Genomic DNA, 14,783 nt, shown 5'->3' with positions numbered 1-14,783 from the left:
ACCGCACAGCACCGGAGCCGGGGCCTGGGGCGCTGCTTCCTGGGGGGGTCCCAACGCTCAGCCGCCCCCGCTCCACCCGGGCCGCCAAGGGGCTGGGGGAGGCGGCGCTCGGGGTAACCAGGGGGAGACTCAGGGCGCTGGGGGCACTTGGGGAACTCATGGGGGCTCAAAGGAACTCGGAGACTCGGTGCCTCGAAGGAGACTCGGGGGGTTCGGGGCTCTCGGGGGGCGGTCGGGGGTTCGTGGACCGGGGAAGCTCTGAGGACCGGGAAGCCGGGCGCGCTCCGCCCGCGGCGCCGCCCCCTCCATAACTTTCCCAGTCTCCGGGGGAAGAGGCGGGGTGTGGGGTGCGGTTAAAAGGCGCCGCGGCGGGAGACAGGTGTTGCGGCCCCGCAGCGCCCGCGCGCTCCTCTCCCCGACTCGGAGCCCCTCGGCGGCGCCCGGCCCAGGACCCGCCTAGGAGCGCAGGAGCCCTAGCGCAGAGACCCCAACGCCGAGACCCCCGCCCCGGCCCCGCCGCGCGCTGCCTCCCGACGCAGGTGAGCCTGCAGTCCCCAGACTGCCCGGCCAGGAACCCGGCGCAGGGAGGGACCGCGAGACCCAGAGGGGTTGCCCGGCCGCATGGATCTCGGGGAACCCGGGGGCTGGACCCACACACGTCCTTGAGCCGGGGGGCGGGGGCCGTCTTCTGGAGCGGGCGTTTCTGCGGCCGAGCTCTGGAACTGGAATGGGGCGGCCGGGCCGGAGCGGCTGCGGCGCGCCGGGGAAGTGGAGGCGATGGCACCGCCCGGGGTGCGAGTGGGGCCGGGCGCGCGCGGGAGGGGAAGAAAGCTGGGGCGAGCCGCCAGCGCGAGGTTTGTGGTGTCACCGATATCCCTTCGGGGTACTCTAGCGCAGCCGCCTGGCTACTCGACCCACTGCCACCAAACGTTTTAAATTGACCGAAAGCTTAGCTTCGAAGCAAAGCTCCGTTTCGCCGGTGAAGCAGGAAGCCTCCGCTGCAGGAACTGACCTTTACCTTCTGGAGCGGCTTCTGCAGAAAAAGCGCCGGGGCAGAGGTTTGGGCGGAGCCTAGAACTAACGCGGAGCCCGCCGACCCCGGGCCACCCCGGGGCCAAGATTTCAGTGGCTGCCCTTTTTCCTAAACGCTTCACGAGGGTTGGTTTCCGGGCTGTGCTCCCCGGCTAGAAGGAAAATTTTTAGGACCCTTGTTCGTGAAGAGGTGGTGTGCGGCTGAGATCCGCGTCCTCAGGACGGTTGCATCAGTGCCTCGATCCTGCCCCACTGGAGGAGGAAGGCAGCCCGAACAGCGCTCACCTGACTAACAGCTGCTGAGAGCTGGGTTCCGTGGCCATGCACCTGGGACTGCCTTGAGAAGCGTGGTACGGCCGTGTCCCCATGTGACCTTAGAGTCCCTTTCGAAACTGCTGTGCACAGTCGGTCACAATTTCAGACACTGGTGAGAAGGGTAGAGGAACCCTCAGGGGGCAGCCAGGCAAGGTCGACCACCCATCACCTAAGGGTGGAGAAATTAAGGGGTGAAGAGTCCCTTTTGCCTTTTCTGGAACCTGGTGATCCACCTAGTGTCTTCCCTAAGGAACTGAACCAACTCCTCCGCTGGCCTCTGGCAGCTCTCCAGGCGGTGCAGGGTGGCGTGGGCCCGGTAGGAAGCTGCATGTAACCGCCCAGGGTCGGGAGGTCAGGAGGGCAGCTCCTCCTCTGACTTGAATATTGAAAACAACTTCATCCTGCTTCTGAGCCCCTCTTAACCTATGACCCCCTAGCCCATTGGGGAGTAAATCTTAATTTACTCCTCTTCCTGAAAAAGGATCTTTAAAAACAGGTAGCTTCAGCTCAAGCTTTATAAAATAACAATATAGGATTTCTTGGAACTGCATTTTTCTCAGCTGTTGGTAACTGGACAGGTCTGTAGAAGGGTGTATGACCTGGGTTTGGCAGGTGGAAGAGGGCAAAGGATAAACCCCTCCTCCCGCAGCCCCATATTCTTGGCCAGGTATATTGTTGTAAACCAGGAGAGAGTTTACTTCGGGGAGTATCCTGTTTTCCACTCAGTGAGGCCCAATGAAGAATGTCTAATTCCATAAGATGCTTTTGTTAAAATCGGAATGTTGCTGCCCTCGGTGGTTCTGCTGTTGGGACGGAACTGGCCTGAGCTGTGGGTGCTTTAGCAGGACAGCCAGCTCACCTAAGAGCCTCCCAGTCTGGATTATCAATGGGTCAGTGCTGAACCTGGGTTAAAATATTGTTTTTTCCAATGATGTTTGTCTTTCCCAAGCTCAGTGAGGCTAAGTGTTTCACAGGCCTATGTCAATCTGATGTAACTTTTGTGGCCACCTCTCTCCTGTTAGCCTCTGACCAAGGTGGCACTGGATGGTTTCTGCCTGACCTTGGTGCCCTGTGGCAGTGACTGTGGGTCATGAAAGACATTCACTACGAGCCTGCTTCCAGAGTCCATCAGAAAATAGGATGCAACTTGCCTAAAATGAGGAGAGGAGGATGCTTTTAAGTAAAAGAAGAAGGAGGATTCACTACCAGCTCTGAAGGGTGGAAAAGAGATGATTCATCCGGATTGTGGAGAGGGTGGAATCTTGTTTAGGAGAACGCTGGTTGTGGCAGGCAGGGTGTAACTATGAATCAGTGAAGACAGTTCACATCCTGGGATGAAAAGAAGGCCACGGGCTCACGGGAAGTTATCCACTGGCTTCTCCACATCCACTTGCAGTGAGGAGTGTGGGACTCCCCCAAGCTTCAGCGCTGAACTGCAATGCAGTGACGTCGCTTAGTTGGGCCAGTAACCGAGGGAGTTGAATTTTCTGTCATTTTAAAATAATGTGTCTTTTAAGAAACACTTTGAAATTAAAACCACAACCCACAATTATAATGCACTGTTGCAGCACTTATCAAAACAGATATGCTAACTGAGCCGTCAGTGCCAGCCTGACAGTGAGGCCACCAAGCCATCCACAAAGCCTACACGAAAGTCTGTGCTCACCGTGGCTTTTCTCCATGAAGAGGGCATTCCTAACCTCTTCCTTTCATGTAGAAGGAAGCAAGGTCCTTTGTAAAATTTTAACTCGGGGTGCCTCAAATGTAAACTTAACCACTGGTAACAACAGTTTCACTGCTACATGCCACGTCTGTGAAAATTCATTCAAGACGTTAAGGAAAGTGGCTCAGCAGAGAGACTAGATAGGGGAGCTGTAAGTTACATCTTATCCTCACGGTTCTCCTGTACTTGGCCTCTCAACCTTTGAGCAAGGTTGGCCCAAGCTAGTATGGGCCCCAGTGGTACAGCCAAAACTTGAGACTGCAAATGGATGCAGCTGTTGAACGCCGAGTAACTTCTGCAGAGTCAGACCCAAGGAAGCTCTGCAGAGGATGCAGGGGTACAGTCAGAACCCATGAGTGCCTTTCAGCTAACAAGTACTTTAAGACACTCCCCAACACAGCAAGTTTTTATGATGTGTTTAAAGATTCGGTGAATTACTCAGGTGAACAAGCTACTCTTTATCAGAGAATACCTAAAAACATGTTCAAGAGGGTTTGGGAACTATACATTTAATCCTATGACAAACTAAGTTGGTTCTGTCTTCACCTGTTTTGGTGAGGTTGTGTAAGAGTTGGTGTTTGCTTAGGAAGAGATTTAAGCATGCTTGCTTACCCAGACTCAGAGAAGTCTCCCTGTTCTGTCCTAACTAGTGATTCCTGTGTTGTGTGCATTCGTCTTTTCCAGAGCAAACCGCCCAGAGTAGAAGATGGATTGGGGCGCGCTGCAGACGATCCTGGGGGGTGTGAACAAACACTCCACCAGCATTGGAAAGATCTGGCTCACTGTCCTCTTCATTTTTCGCATTATGATCCTCGTTGTGGCTGCAAAGGAGGTGTGGGGAGATGAGCAGGCCGACTTTGTCTGCAACACCCTGCAGCCGGGCTGCAAGAATGTGTGCTATGATCACTACTTCCCCATCTCCCACATCCGGCTGTGGGCCCTGCAGCTAATCTTCGTGTCCACGCCAGCGCTCCTAGTGGCCATGCACGTGGCCTACCGGAGACATGAGAAGAAGAGGAAATTCATCAAGGGGGAGATAAAGAGTGAATTTAAGGACATCGAGGAGATCAAAACCCAGAAGGTCCGCATCGAAGGCTCCCTGTGGTGGACCTACACAAGCAGCATCTTCTTCCGGGTCATCTTCGAAGCTGCCTTCATGTACGTCTTCTATGTCATGTACGACGGCTTCTCCATGCAGCGGCTGGTGAAGTGCAACGCCTGGCCTTGTCCCAACACTGTGGACTGCTTTGTGTCCCGGCCCACGGAGAAGACTGTCTTCACAGTGTTCATGATTGCAGTGTCTGGAATTTGCATCCTGCTGAATGTCACTGAATTGTGTTATTTGCTAATTAGATATTGTTCTGGGAGGTCAAAAAAGCCAGTTTAACGCATTGCCCAGTTGTTAGATTAAGAAATAGGCAGCATGAGAGGGATGAGGCAACCTGTGCTCAGCTGTCAAGGCTCAGTCACCAGCATTTCCCAACACAAAGATTCTGATCTTAAACGCAACCATTTGAAACCCCTGTAGGCCTCACATGAAACTCCAGATGCCACAATGGAGCTCTGCTCCCCTAAAGCCTCAAAACAAAGGCCTAATTCTATGCCTGTCTTAATTTTCTTTCACTTAAGTTAGTTCCACTGAGACCCCAGGCCGTTAGGGGTTATTGGTGTAAGGTACTTTCATATTTTAAACAGAGGATATCAGCATTTGTTTCCTTCTCTGAGGACAAGAGAAAAAGGCCAGGTTCCACAGAGGACATAGAGAAGGTTTGGGTGTCCTCCTGGGGTTCTTTTTGCCAACTTTCCCCACATTAAAGGTGAACATTGGTTCTTTTATTTGCTTTGGAAGTTTTAATCTCTAACAGTGGACAAAGTTACCAGTGCCTTAAACTCTGTTACACTTTTTGTAAGTGAAAACTTTATAGTATGATAGATTATTTTGATGTAAAGATGTTCTGGATACCATTATATGTTCCCCCTGTTTCAGAGGCTCAGATTGTGATATGTAAATGGTATGTCATTCGCTACTATGATTTAATTTGAAATATGGTCTTTTGGTTATGAATACTTTGCAGTGCAGCTGAGAGGCTGTCTGTTGTATTCATTGTGGTCATAGCACCTAACAACATTGTAGCCTCAATCGAGTGAGACAGACTAGAAGTTCCTAGTGATGGCTTATGATAGCAAATGGCCTCGTGTCAAATATTTAGATGTAATTTTGTGTAAGAAATACAGACTGGATGTACCACCAACTACTACCTGTAATGACAGGCCTGTCCAACACATCTCCCTTTTCCATGAGTGTGGTAGCCAGCATCGGAAGGAATGCTGATTTAAAGAGGTCGTCTGGGAATTTTATTGACACAGTACCATTTAATGGGGAGGACAAAATGGGGCAGGGGAGGGAGAAGTTTCTGTTGTTAAAAACAGATTTGGAAAGACTGGACTCTAAATTCTGTTGATTAAAGATGAGCTTTATCTACTTCAAAAGTTTGTCTGCTTACCCCTTCAGCCTCCAATTTTTTAAGTGAAAATATAACTAATAACATGTGGAAAGAATAGAAGCTAAGGTTTAGATAAATATTGAGATCTGTAGGAAGATTGAACCTGAATATTGCCATTATGCTTGACATGGTTTCCAAAAAATGGTACTCCACATACTTCAGTGAGAGTATTTTCCTGTTGTCAAGAATAGCATTGTAAAAGCATTTTGTAATAATAAAGAATAGCTTTAATGATATGCTTATAACTAAAATAATTTTGTAATGTATCAAATACATTTAAAACATTAAAATATAATCTCTATAATAATTTAAAATCTAATATAGTTTTAATGGAACAGCAAATTTTAATTTCATCTATCACTTTTTATATAAATACATTAATGTTTTATATTTCATAACACCAATGGGTAACTTGCCAGGGTGTCTGACCCCATTCTGCCCCAGTTACAGAAAAGCTTCTGTCACCAGAAAGATTGGTGGGGAAGGAAGGGAGGAAGATGATTTCTACCTAACGCCGTGGCCAGCTCTACCAGATTTTTGAGGCATATCAGTCTGGACAATGTGGTGTGTGGACTGGAAACGTACCTTGGGGAATGCTGAGTTGGCTGGACATGACCCGTTTAGCTCCTGGATGAATCACAGAAGTGGACCTTCAAAATGTCACTCATAGCATGACCTTGGCTCACTGCAACCTCTGCCTCCCAGGCTCAAGCGATCCTCCCACCTCAGCATCCCAAGGAGCTGGGATCACTGGAGTGTGCCACCACGCTCCACTAATTTTTTCATTTTTTGTAGAAATGAGGTCCCACTATATTGCCCAGTCTGGTCTCGAACTCCTGGGCTCAAGGGATCCCCCTGCCTCAGCCTCCTAAAGTGCAAGGATTGCAGGCATGGGCCACTGCACCTGGCCTGAAACTGCTTTTTATTCCTCAGTGCCCACTTCCATGGGAAATAAGCCCACCAGGTCAGCCTGTCCCCATGGGAGTGACTGCCTGCTACCCCCACAGGCCTGCCCGGCCCTCCCGAGCCTCTCCCAGAGACACCACCAACAGTTCTGTTCCTTCATGGTACAAGATTTCCATCCAAGGATTTCAAAGCATTTCACACATCAATAATTAGAAGTATTTTCATAGAGGACCATACACTTTTAAAATGGATTTCAAAGAACAAAAACCAATCAACTATCACCCAGGTAATAGAAAATGGGAAATGGTTTCTACCTGACTTCCAAAATGCTCTGCACATAGACTGTGAAAATAGGACTTTTTAAGCTGGGTGCAGAGGCTTGCACCTATAATCCCAACACTTTGGGAGGTTGAGAAAAGAGGATCACTTGAGCCCAGGAGTTCAAAACCAGCCTGGGCAATATAGGGAGACATTGTTTCTACAAAAAATAAAAATGTTAGCCAGGCAGGCGTGGTGACATGTGCCTGTAGTCTCAGCTACTCAGGAGGCTGAGGTGGGAAGATTGCTTGAACCTGGGAGGTCCATGCTGCAGTGAGCTGTGATTGTGCCACTGCACTCCAGCCTAGGTGACAGCAAGATCCTGTCTCAAACAACAACAACATCAAAAAACACAGAACTTTTAAAATAAATACATTCACTTCTGCAAGCTATATAGATTATTACTCTCGAGCTATTAAAAGACCAAGCCAAAATAATTATGGGCTACTCTCAACCACTTGTAGGAATGGATAGAGAGGTCTGGTCACATGCCTGGAAATCAGAGCTTGAGCTCTGAAAATGATAATCCTGACTATATCTCAAAGCATCAGTCTGCACTTTGTATGGAGCAAGAAAAAGCCTTGTGGAAGCGGCCTCCCACCTAGCCGAGCCTTCGGCGTGGACAAGCTCTGCTTTTTATGAGCAGTGGGTGCAGCCTCGCTGCTCCCTCCTCCTGTCAAAAGACAGTCACAGCTGGGTGAGCAGGTCGGGCCCTCTTGGGAGGCCCCAAGGAATATGCTGCAGGGGTCGGGCCTGAGCCATCCCCTCGGGCTGGTCTCTGACAACTAGAGAGCAGCTGAGAGGTGGGTAAAAGCTTACTCACTCACCCTGACCTCAGTGTCCTCATCTTAAAATGGGTTTCCTGAATCTTTCCCAAGCTTAGAGGCAATGAAATAAGATAATTTATGTAAACGTTCTCCACACAGTAAAGCAGTAAGTAACATATGACTGTCATCTGTTTTCCACTAGACAGATCCCAACCTGGAAGAGTGACGGATGGTATTTCAGATACAAGTGACTCAAGAAAAGCTTGATAAACTGGGGGCTGGAAAAAAAATGCACATTTACACAAAGCCTGGAGTAACTGCAGCACGGGCAGGTGAGTCTAGCCACATAAGCCGGGAGAGGAATGGCTGGGGGCAAATATAGCAGCAAAAAAAGGATAAAGTGGTGACAGCTATGCGGCTCTGCAATTAAAGAAAGGTCAACAGAGTAACGAAGAAGGCCATTGACTCATCTGGTCAGGGTCTCTACACTTTCCATACATCTCACCAAATGCTTTTCCCATATTACCTGATTTGCACCTCACAGCAGTGCTCTGAAGTCCTAGGCTGTCAGAGAGTGTTATTCCTGCTGAGGGCAACAGGAAGGCGCTGCTCAGAAAGGTAACAGATCCTGCTCAGAGGCCAACAGCAGCTGATCCTACCACACAGAGGATGTGGACTGCACTTCTACAATTCTCTAGTGCATTTGATTCCTGAAGCCGGTAACAAGCACAGTAGGAACACCCCAACTGCCCCAGTGTTCACAGGGTCCAGGGGCAACCTCAGCTTGGTGAGATGCTGTTCCATTTCTGCACATGGCTAATGATTCGCTTTCCCAAGCAATATTTACTGACTGCCACCAACTGTTAGGGGCTGGGGGCGTAGCTGTGAACAAAACAAAACATCAGGCTTCACATTGAAGGAGGCCGACTCTCAACAGATCCCTGTAGGTGGTACCTGCTGCAGGTAATTTAAATGGAGGAAAATAAGACGTCATGAGGGAAACGGGAAATTGCAATGTAACTAACATAGGGTGGTCAGGGAGGGCCTCTGCTAAGAGATACGGAGGACACAGGGCAGCAAACCACACGAGTCTCTTAGGGAAGCATCCCAGTGAGAGGGAAAGGCCAGGATGCCAAAGAGTCAGGGTGAGAAAGAGGGAGATGGGGCCAAGGAGGGCGTGGCTGGGACAGATGGCGCAGGCCACTCAGGCCGCTGTGAGGATTCATGGTTTTAAGACGGAATTCTAGCATCTGCTCTCCAGCATTTGTTCTGCCCTCTGGTGGACCCAAAGTCAGTCTATTTTCCACTTGAGAAAGCTTCGAATAGCTGAGAACAACAGGTCCAAGTTCAGACTTTATCCTCCTGCTCCACAGCCCCACATTCCTTCACACATTCAGCATTAAGCAACTACTGCATACCGCCCTACTAGATACAGGCTGCCTTCTGCTTCCCTAAGAAAACGCATGCTCTGACAGTCAAGCAGCAGTAACTGTGCTGGGAGACTCCTCCTCAAGGCAGGAACAATATTCCAGTCCACAGTGTCCTCCTAGAAGGCAGATGGCCCCCGTCCTCAGTGCAGCCCCAGACATGGCTGAGCCATGGAACCACTGTTCTGGACACCACGTTATTGCTCAAGTGACTTAGCTTTTTAACAGCCCTATCACTTTTGCTCATTTCAAAATGAAAAGGCAGCCAATGTGATTTTTGTAATTATAGAATATATAAATACATTTTCACTTAAATAATACAGGAGTATACGAAGTCAAAAGTGAAAGTCTCATTTCACTCCCCTGCTTGGAAGTTTCAGTATTAACATCTGGATTACATCCTTCCAGTCTTTTCCCCTGTGCAATTGAATATACTAATACTTATATACATAGACACACAACACATACATGACCATGTTGGTTTGCATTTCTTACATCATTTTTTCTATGATTGTTTCCCATTTAGTAATATATCTTAGAAATCCTTCTAGGTCTGGCCAGGTATGGTGGCTCATGCCTGTAATCCCAGCATTTTGGGAGGCCGAGGTGGGTGGATCACTTGAGGTTAGGGGTTCAAAACCAGCCTGGCCAACATGGTGAAATCCCGTCTCTACTAAAAAAATACAAAAGTTAGCCGGGCCTGGTGGTGCATGCCTGTGGTCCCAGCTACTTGGGAGACTGAGGCAGGAGAATCTCTTGAATCCAGGAGGTGGAGGTTGCAGTGAGCCAAGACTGCACCATTGCACTCCAGCCTGAGCAACAGAGGGAGACTCCATCTCAAAAAAATACAACAAACAAAAAAACCCACAAACAAAAACAAAAAGGAAATCCTTTCATGTCAGCATGTATAGAAATTTGTTCTTTTAACAATGTACAATGTCCCATCGAATGTTACTGAACCATCTCCTTGTTAAGTGATAGTAGCATTGTCTCTCATTTTTCACAGTCTACCCTTCCCCGCAAAGTCTACCCTTCCCCCCATTTTTCTTTCTTTTTTTTTTTTTTTTTTTTTTTGAGACGGAGTCTTGCTCTGTGGCCCAGGCGCCGCCACCCCACCCCCATTTTTCTAACCTAAATTCAGGGCTTTGCATTGTCCCTGTTACATTTCATCTTGCTGGTTTGGGCTCATCCTTCTGGTCCATCCAGATCTTTTTGAACCTTGTCTTCAGTTTATTAGCAGCTCATTCCAACTTTATGTCATCTGTCAGTTTAATGAGCATGCTTTCTCTATGGTCACTTAAGCCAATAAAAGTGTTGAATAAGGAATGCCACCAACAATTTCCTGCTAGCTTAACATCAGTTCACTTACCAACATGATTCAAGTTTGGCGTTTTATGGCTAAATGTACATAGCCACATCTCATTCACAAGTTTCCATTTCATAGTAGGGATATTATGGAAGGCTGTCAGGTGTTTTTGCAAAAATACCTAAGGGTATCCATTATTTGATTAGCCATTTCAAAAACACATTTACGGAGATCTTCATTTGGGCAGAGCATTATTCCCAGCTTCTGAAGAACCAAAGATGATTTTGAAAGGAGGTCACAGTGCAGACAGCAGGTGTGTATATAAGGTGGTTACTTTACAAAACAGGACATGGCAAGCTGGACATGACAGGCACCACAAAGTCTCTGAACAGAGTTCGGGGCATGAAATTGTTTCTTTTGGGGGTCTTCAGGAACAATTTCATGAAAGCTAAATCATGAAAGATAGCAGGCTTTTGCCAGGAAAAAAAAAAACAACAAGACTAGTGATTAGTTTGGCGTTTTCGGTTTCTTTGAGAAGCGAAATAACTTATCAAGGACTCTTTTTGCCACTTGATGTTATAATTGGTTAATAGGTCTCTCAGAAGCCCTTTGTGCAAACTAGAACCTGCAGGGATGTGCAAAGCCTCTCTCTGCTGCCATCTGCTGTCTTACAAGGGTAACTGCAAGAGGTTGAATCCTCCAATGCCCTGGGGATTCCCATTGCAGGGTGGGGGCACCAGCCTGTGTTAATAACCACCCGAACAGCCACATGTACCCCTCCACAAAAGTGTCAGTCTCCATTGCTCTGGAGTTTGTATTCCCAATTTGTAATCTTTGTTAGGGCACTCAAAAAATTAAAAACAAAAATTCACACAAACATACGCTACTTTCATTGATAAACAACACAATAACCAAACTGAGAACAATATCAGCAAACATCTATAATCTCGTGGTTGTAGTTAGTAGCTTTTTACAGGTCCTTATTTAGGTTTTTCTCAGGTTTCTCTAACTATTCTATCCCTTGGATTTTGAAATTTTACTATCCAGGACTATAAATGCTATGACGTCGGATCATTTCTTGACACTCATCCACGAGGGGAAAATCTCTTATGTAGAAAAATGTTTAAATCAACATCTAATATAAACATGGAAGCTCTCTAAAGATTCAGCATCATTTTATTTTACTACTTTTATATTCTTACGAAGGGAAATCACCTAACATATTTCACTCAAAATTTTCAGGAGTTTTACTAATTGTGACATCTACTTTTCAAAAATAAGAAGTAGGTTTGGGAAATTTTGAATCACAATAAATCAGGAAAGCATGATTTTTTTTCACATTTGCCCTGCCTCTTCCAAAGGAGAGAGATCTCAATGTGAACAGATATTTGTACATCCATGTTCATTGCAGCTGTATTCACAACAGCCAAGAGGTGGAAGGAGCCCAAGTGCCCATCAGTGAATGGGTAGAGAAGCAAAATGTAGTCTATCCATGCAATGGAATGTTATTCAGCCTTAAAAAGGAAGGAATTTCTGACACATGCTACAACATGGGTGAACCTTGAGGACATCATGCTAAGTTAAATACGCCAGACACAAAAGGACAAATATGTGTAATTCCACTTAGATACTCACAGCAGTCCAATTCATAGAGGCAGAGAATGGAGTGGTTGCCAGGGGCTGGGAGGAGAGGTGATTGGGAGTTGTTTAATGAGTACAGCGTTTCTATTTGGGAAGTTGGAAATGTTCTGGAGACGCGTGGTGGTAATGGTTGCACAGCAGTGTGAATGTACTTAATGCCACTGAACTGTACACCTAAAAATAGTTAAGATGGTAAATTTTATGTTATGTGTGTGTGCACATGTGCATTTACTACAATTTTTTATGAAAAAAGTGAAAAAAGATCTTTTAACACAAGAGACAATGGATGGGCTGCATTGAAAGACATTGATTGCGATCATGAGCATGTTAAGATGTGTTCTGAACTCAGACACACATCAAACCCTGTTAATGTCTCTATCCTATTTTATTAGCACTATAATGCACTGAAATAACTCCTAAGCCCATGCACATTAACCATAAACTTTAAACTAAGAGGACAGGTCTGAGCACACAGCTGGGCCTTGCCCTTCCTTGTGAAAAACAATCACATTCAAGTCTGGTCAAGTTACTTAGGGGAGAAGGACCAGAAAATTATTCTGCCTCAAATTCAAATGGCATGCTAGAACAGCCCTTTCCTAATCTCAAAAAAAAATTATAGTACTCTCCATAGCCCATACTAGGTAGAATATTATGCATTAAAATTATTCTCCAGAAAAATTGGCTGGGTGTGGTGGAACACACCTGTAGTCCTAGCTACTCAGGAGGCTGAGATGGGAGGATCATCTGAGCCGGGGGAGGTCAAGGCTGCAGTGACTGGTGATCGCACCACTGGACTCCAGTGTGGAAGACAGAGTGAGACTCTGTCTCAAGGAAAAAAAAAGTATTCTCAGGAATGGTGATAAAAGGAAGAGGCACCCATGTCAAGCTTTGAAAACCTCGTATTTCTCTAAATCTAAATCTCTGTGTGGTTAAGCCCCTTGGCAACTTATTTCCCAAAGCTGGTATGAATTATAATTCATTTAGTAATCTAGTCTAGGAGTCTTCATCCATATTCCAAACAGAAGCAGAAGTTTAATAATACTCATCATCTATATCCAGAAGCACATAAGAACTTGGAAGAATTTGTTCTTCCCAGCCAGCAAACTTCTAGTTGTATAAATGGTAGGAAAAATTCAAAGTCACAAAGAGAGAATATTTTCATAGGATTTTCATCCTCCAGAGCCTTTGACAACCTTTGGGTTCCAAAAAACATACTCCACTGCTCTAGGAAGCAGCACGCAAAACCAGTCCTTATGGGAAACAGGAAATCAGTCCTTATGGGAAATACTTTGTTGCTGTTATTGTTTTAATGATTTCTTCTTGGCTTACTCTGCTCATCCTGAATGGGAAAATAGCTATGTTTATGGGCCTGGGGGAGTGAAGATGTGGTCACAAAGGAGAAGGAAAGGCTAGAAATTACAAATGTCCAGCACTTTGACTCTATGTGTTAGTTATGTGTGTTCAGAATTTTGTAAAATGACTTAATTTTGTTCATCCAGAGAATAGCACAGGAAAGGCCAGAAGGTTTATGAGAAAACTCAGGTGAATTCAAGGATGGCCTAACTGAAAGAACACCACATAATTCCAGACTCACGAACTCAGTCCAGCAAGGCTCAAGGGGAGTTATAAAGTCCTCTGGAACTCAGTTCTGGGCTCTCAGACCTTGCAGGAGAGGACAGCAAAGGAAGGTAAGATAGCTCACATTGACGAGAGTGAGCGAAGGGCACACTCTTGAAGGGGAGAGAAGTCTCACTTACTGGGGGTGGAGCAAGGAAGGCCCCTAAGCAGAAAGAGAGAGGGCAGAGTTTGCTTGCTGGACAATGAGAAGCACTGGAGTGTTTCACAGCTGGAAATCCACATAGTCAGAGCTGCGCTCCAGAAACATAACCCTGAGGCAGTACAGTAGCATGTGGCCAAATAAATTTGGTGGCAGAAATGGAAAAATACATATTAAATATCTTAATAATAATCATGGGCTTTGTAGCTGCCAATGCCCCCAGGATCCCCTGCCACCAGCCATGGTCAATTCTGCCATGTTTTATGACATTGCTGAGCCCTTAAGCCACATCTCTTCTGAGCTAGTTGCAGACGAAGTTCCAGACATAGCGGGAAACATTCATGCTGTGAGGTCTGGAGAGAACGGATTTGGCTATAAGGGCTCCTGCTTTCACAGAATTATTCCAGGGCTTATGTGCCAGGGTGGTGACTTCAGGCGCCATCATGACACTGGCGGCAAGTCCATCTATGGGCAGACATTTGATGATGAGGACTTCATCCTGAAGCATTCAGGTCCTGGCATCTTGTGCATGGCAAATGCTGGACCCGACACAAATGGTTCCCAGGTTTTCATCTGCACTGCCAAGACTGAGTGGTGGGCCGGCAGCCAGGTGGTCTTTGCAAGGTGCAAGAAGGCATGAATATCATGGAAGCCATGGAGTGCTTTGGGTCCAGGAAGAGCAAGACCAGCAAGATCACCATTGCCAAATGTGGACAACTCCAATAAATTTGACTTGTGTTTCTCTTAATCACCAGAGCATTCCTTCTGTAGCTCAGGAGAGCACACTTCCCCCCATTTGTTCATAATATCCTATAATTTTCATGCTTTTGCTGAAGTTTTTGGAGCTTCATATTTTTTTTATTCTCCTCCACTTCTAGCCAGATTGAAGAGTTAAGTTTATGATTATGAAACAAAAACTAAACAACAAAAAAATCATGACTTGTCAACAGATAAGTTATAAAGGGTGAGAGAGAGAGAGGAAAGACTCCAAGGTGACTACATTTTTGTATCTGTGCAGTGGGAAATAAAAACAAGTAAGTCCCCAGACCCAGCACCATGGCTCATGC

General features: G+C 46.5%; 1 protein-coding gene across 1 annotated transcript; it reads left to right on the top strand.

Annotated features, from left to right (window-relative positions):
* Positions 1-318: 318 nt before the first annotated feature.
* GJB2 (gap junction protein beta 2) lies at positions 319-5,560 on the top strand. The gene is made up of 2 exons (XM_002824046.3): positions 319-539; positions 3,755-5,560. The coding sequence occupies exon 2, from the start codon at positions 3,777-3,779 to the stop codon at positions 4,455-4,457; it is 681 nt and encodes a 226-aa protein (XP_002824092.1). The 5' UTR covers positions 319-539; positions 3,755-3,776; the 3' UTR covers positions 4,458-5,560.
* Positions 5,561-14,783: the final 9,223 nt, after the last annotated feature.

The sequence above is a fragment of the Pongo abelii genome, chromosome 14 (assembly GCF_028885655.2).
Source record: "Pongo abelii isolate AG06213 chromosome 14, NHGRI_mPonAbe1-v2.0_pri, whole genome shotgun sequence".
NCBI lineage: Eukaryota > Metazoa > Chordata > Mammalia > Primates > Hominidae > Pongo > Pongo abelii.
Note: the sequence above shows the minus strand (reverse complement) of the source record. Positions and strands in the feature narration are given on the sequence as shown.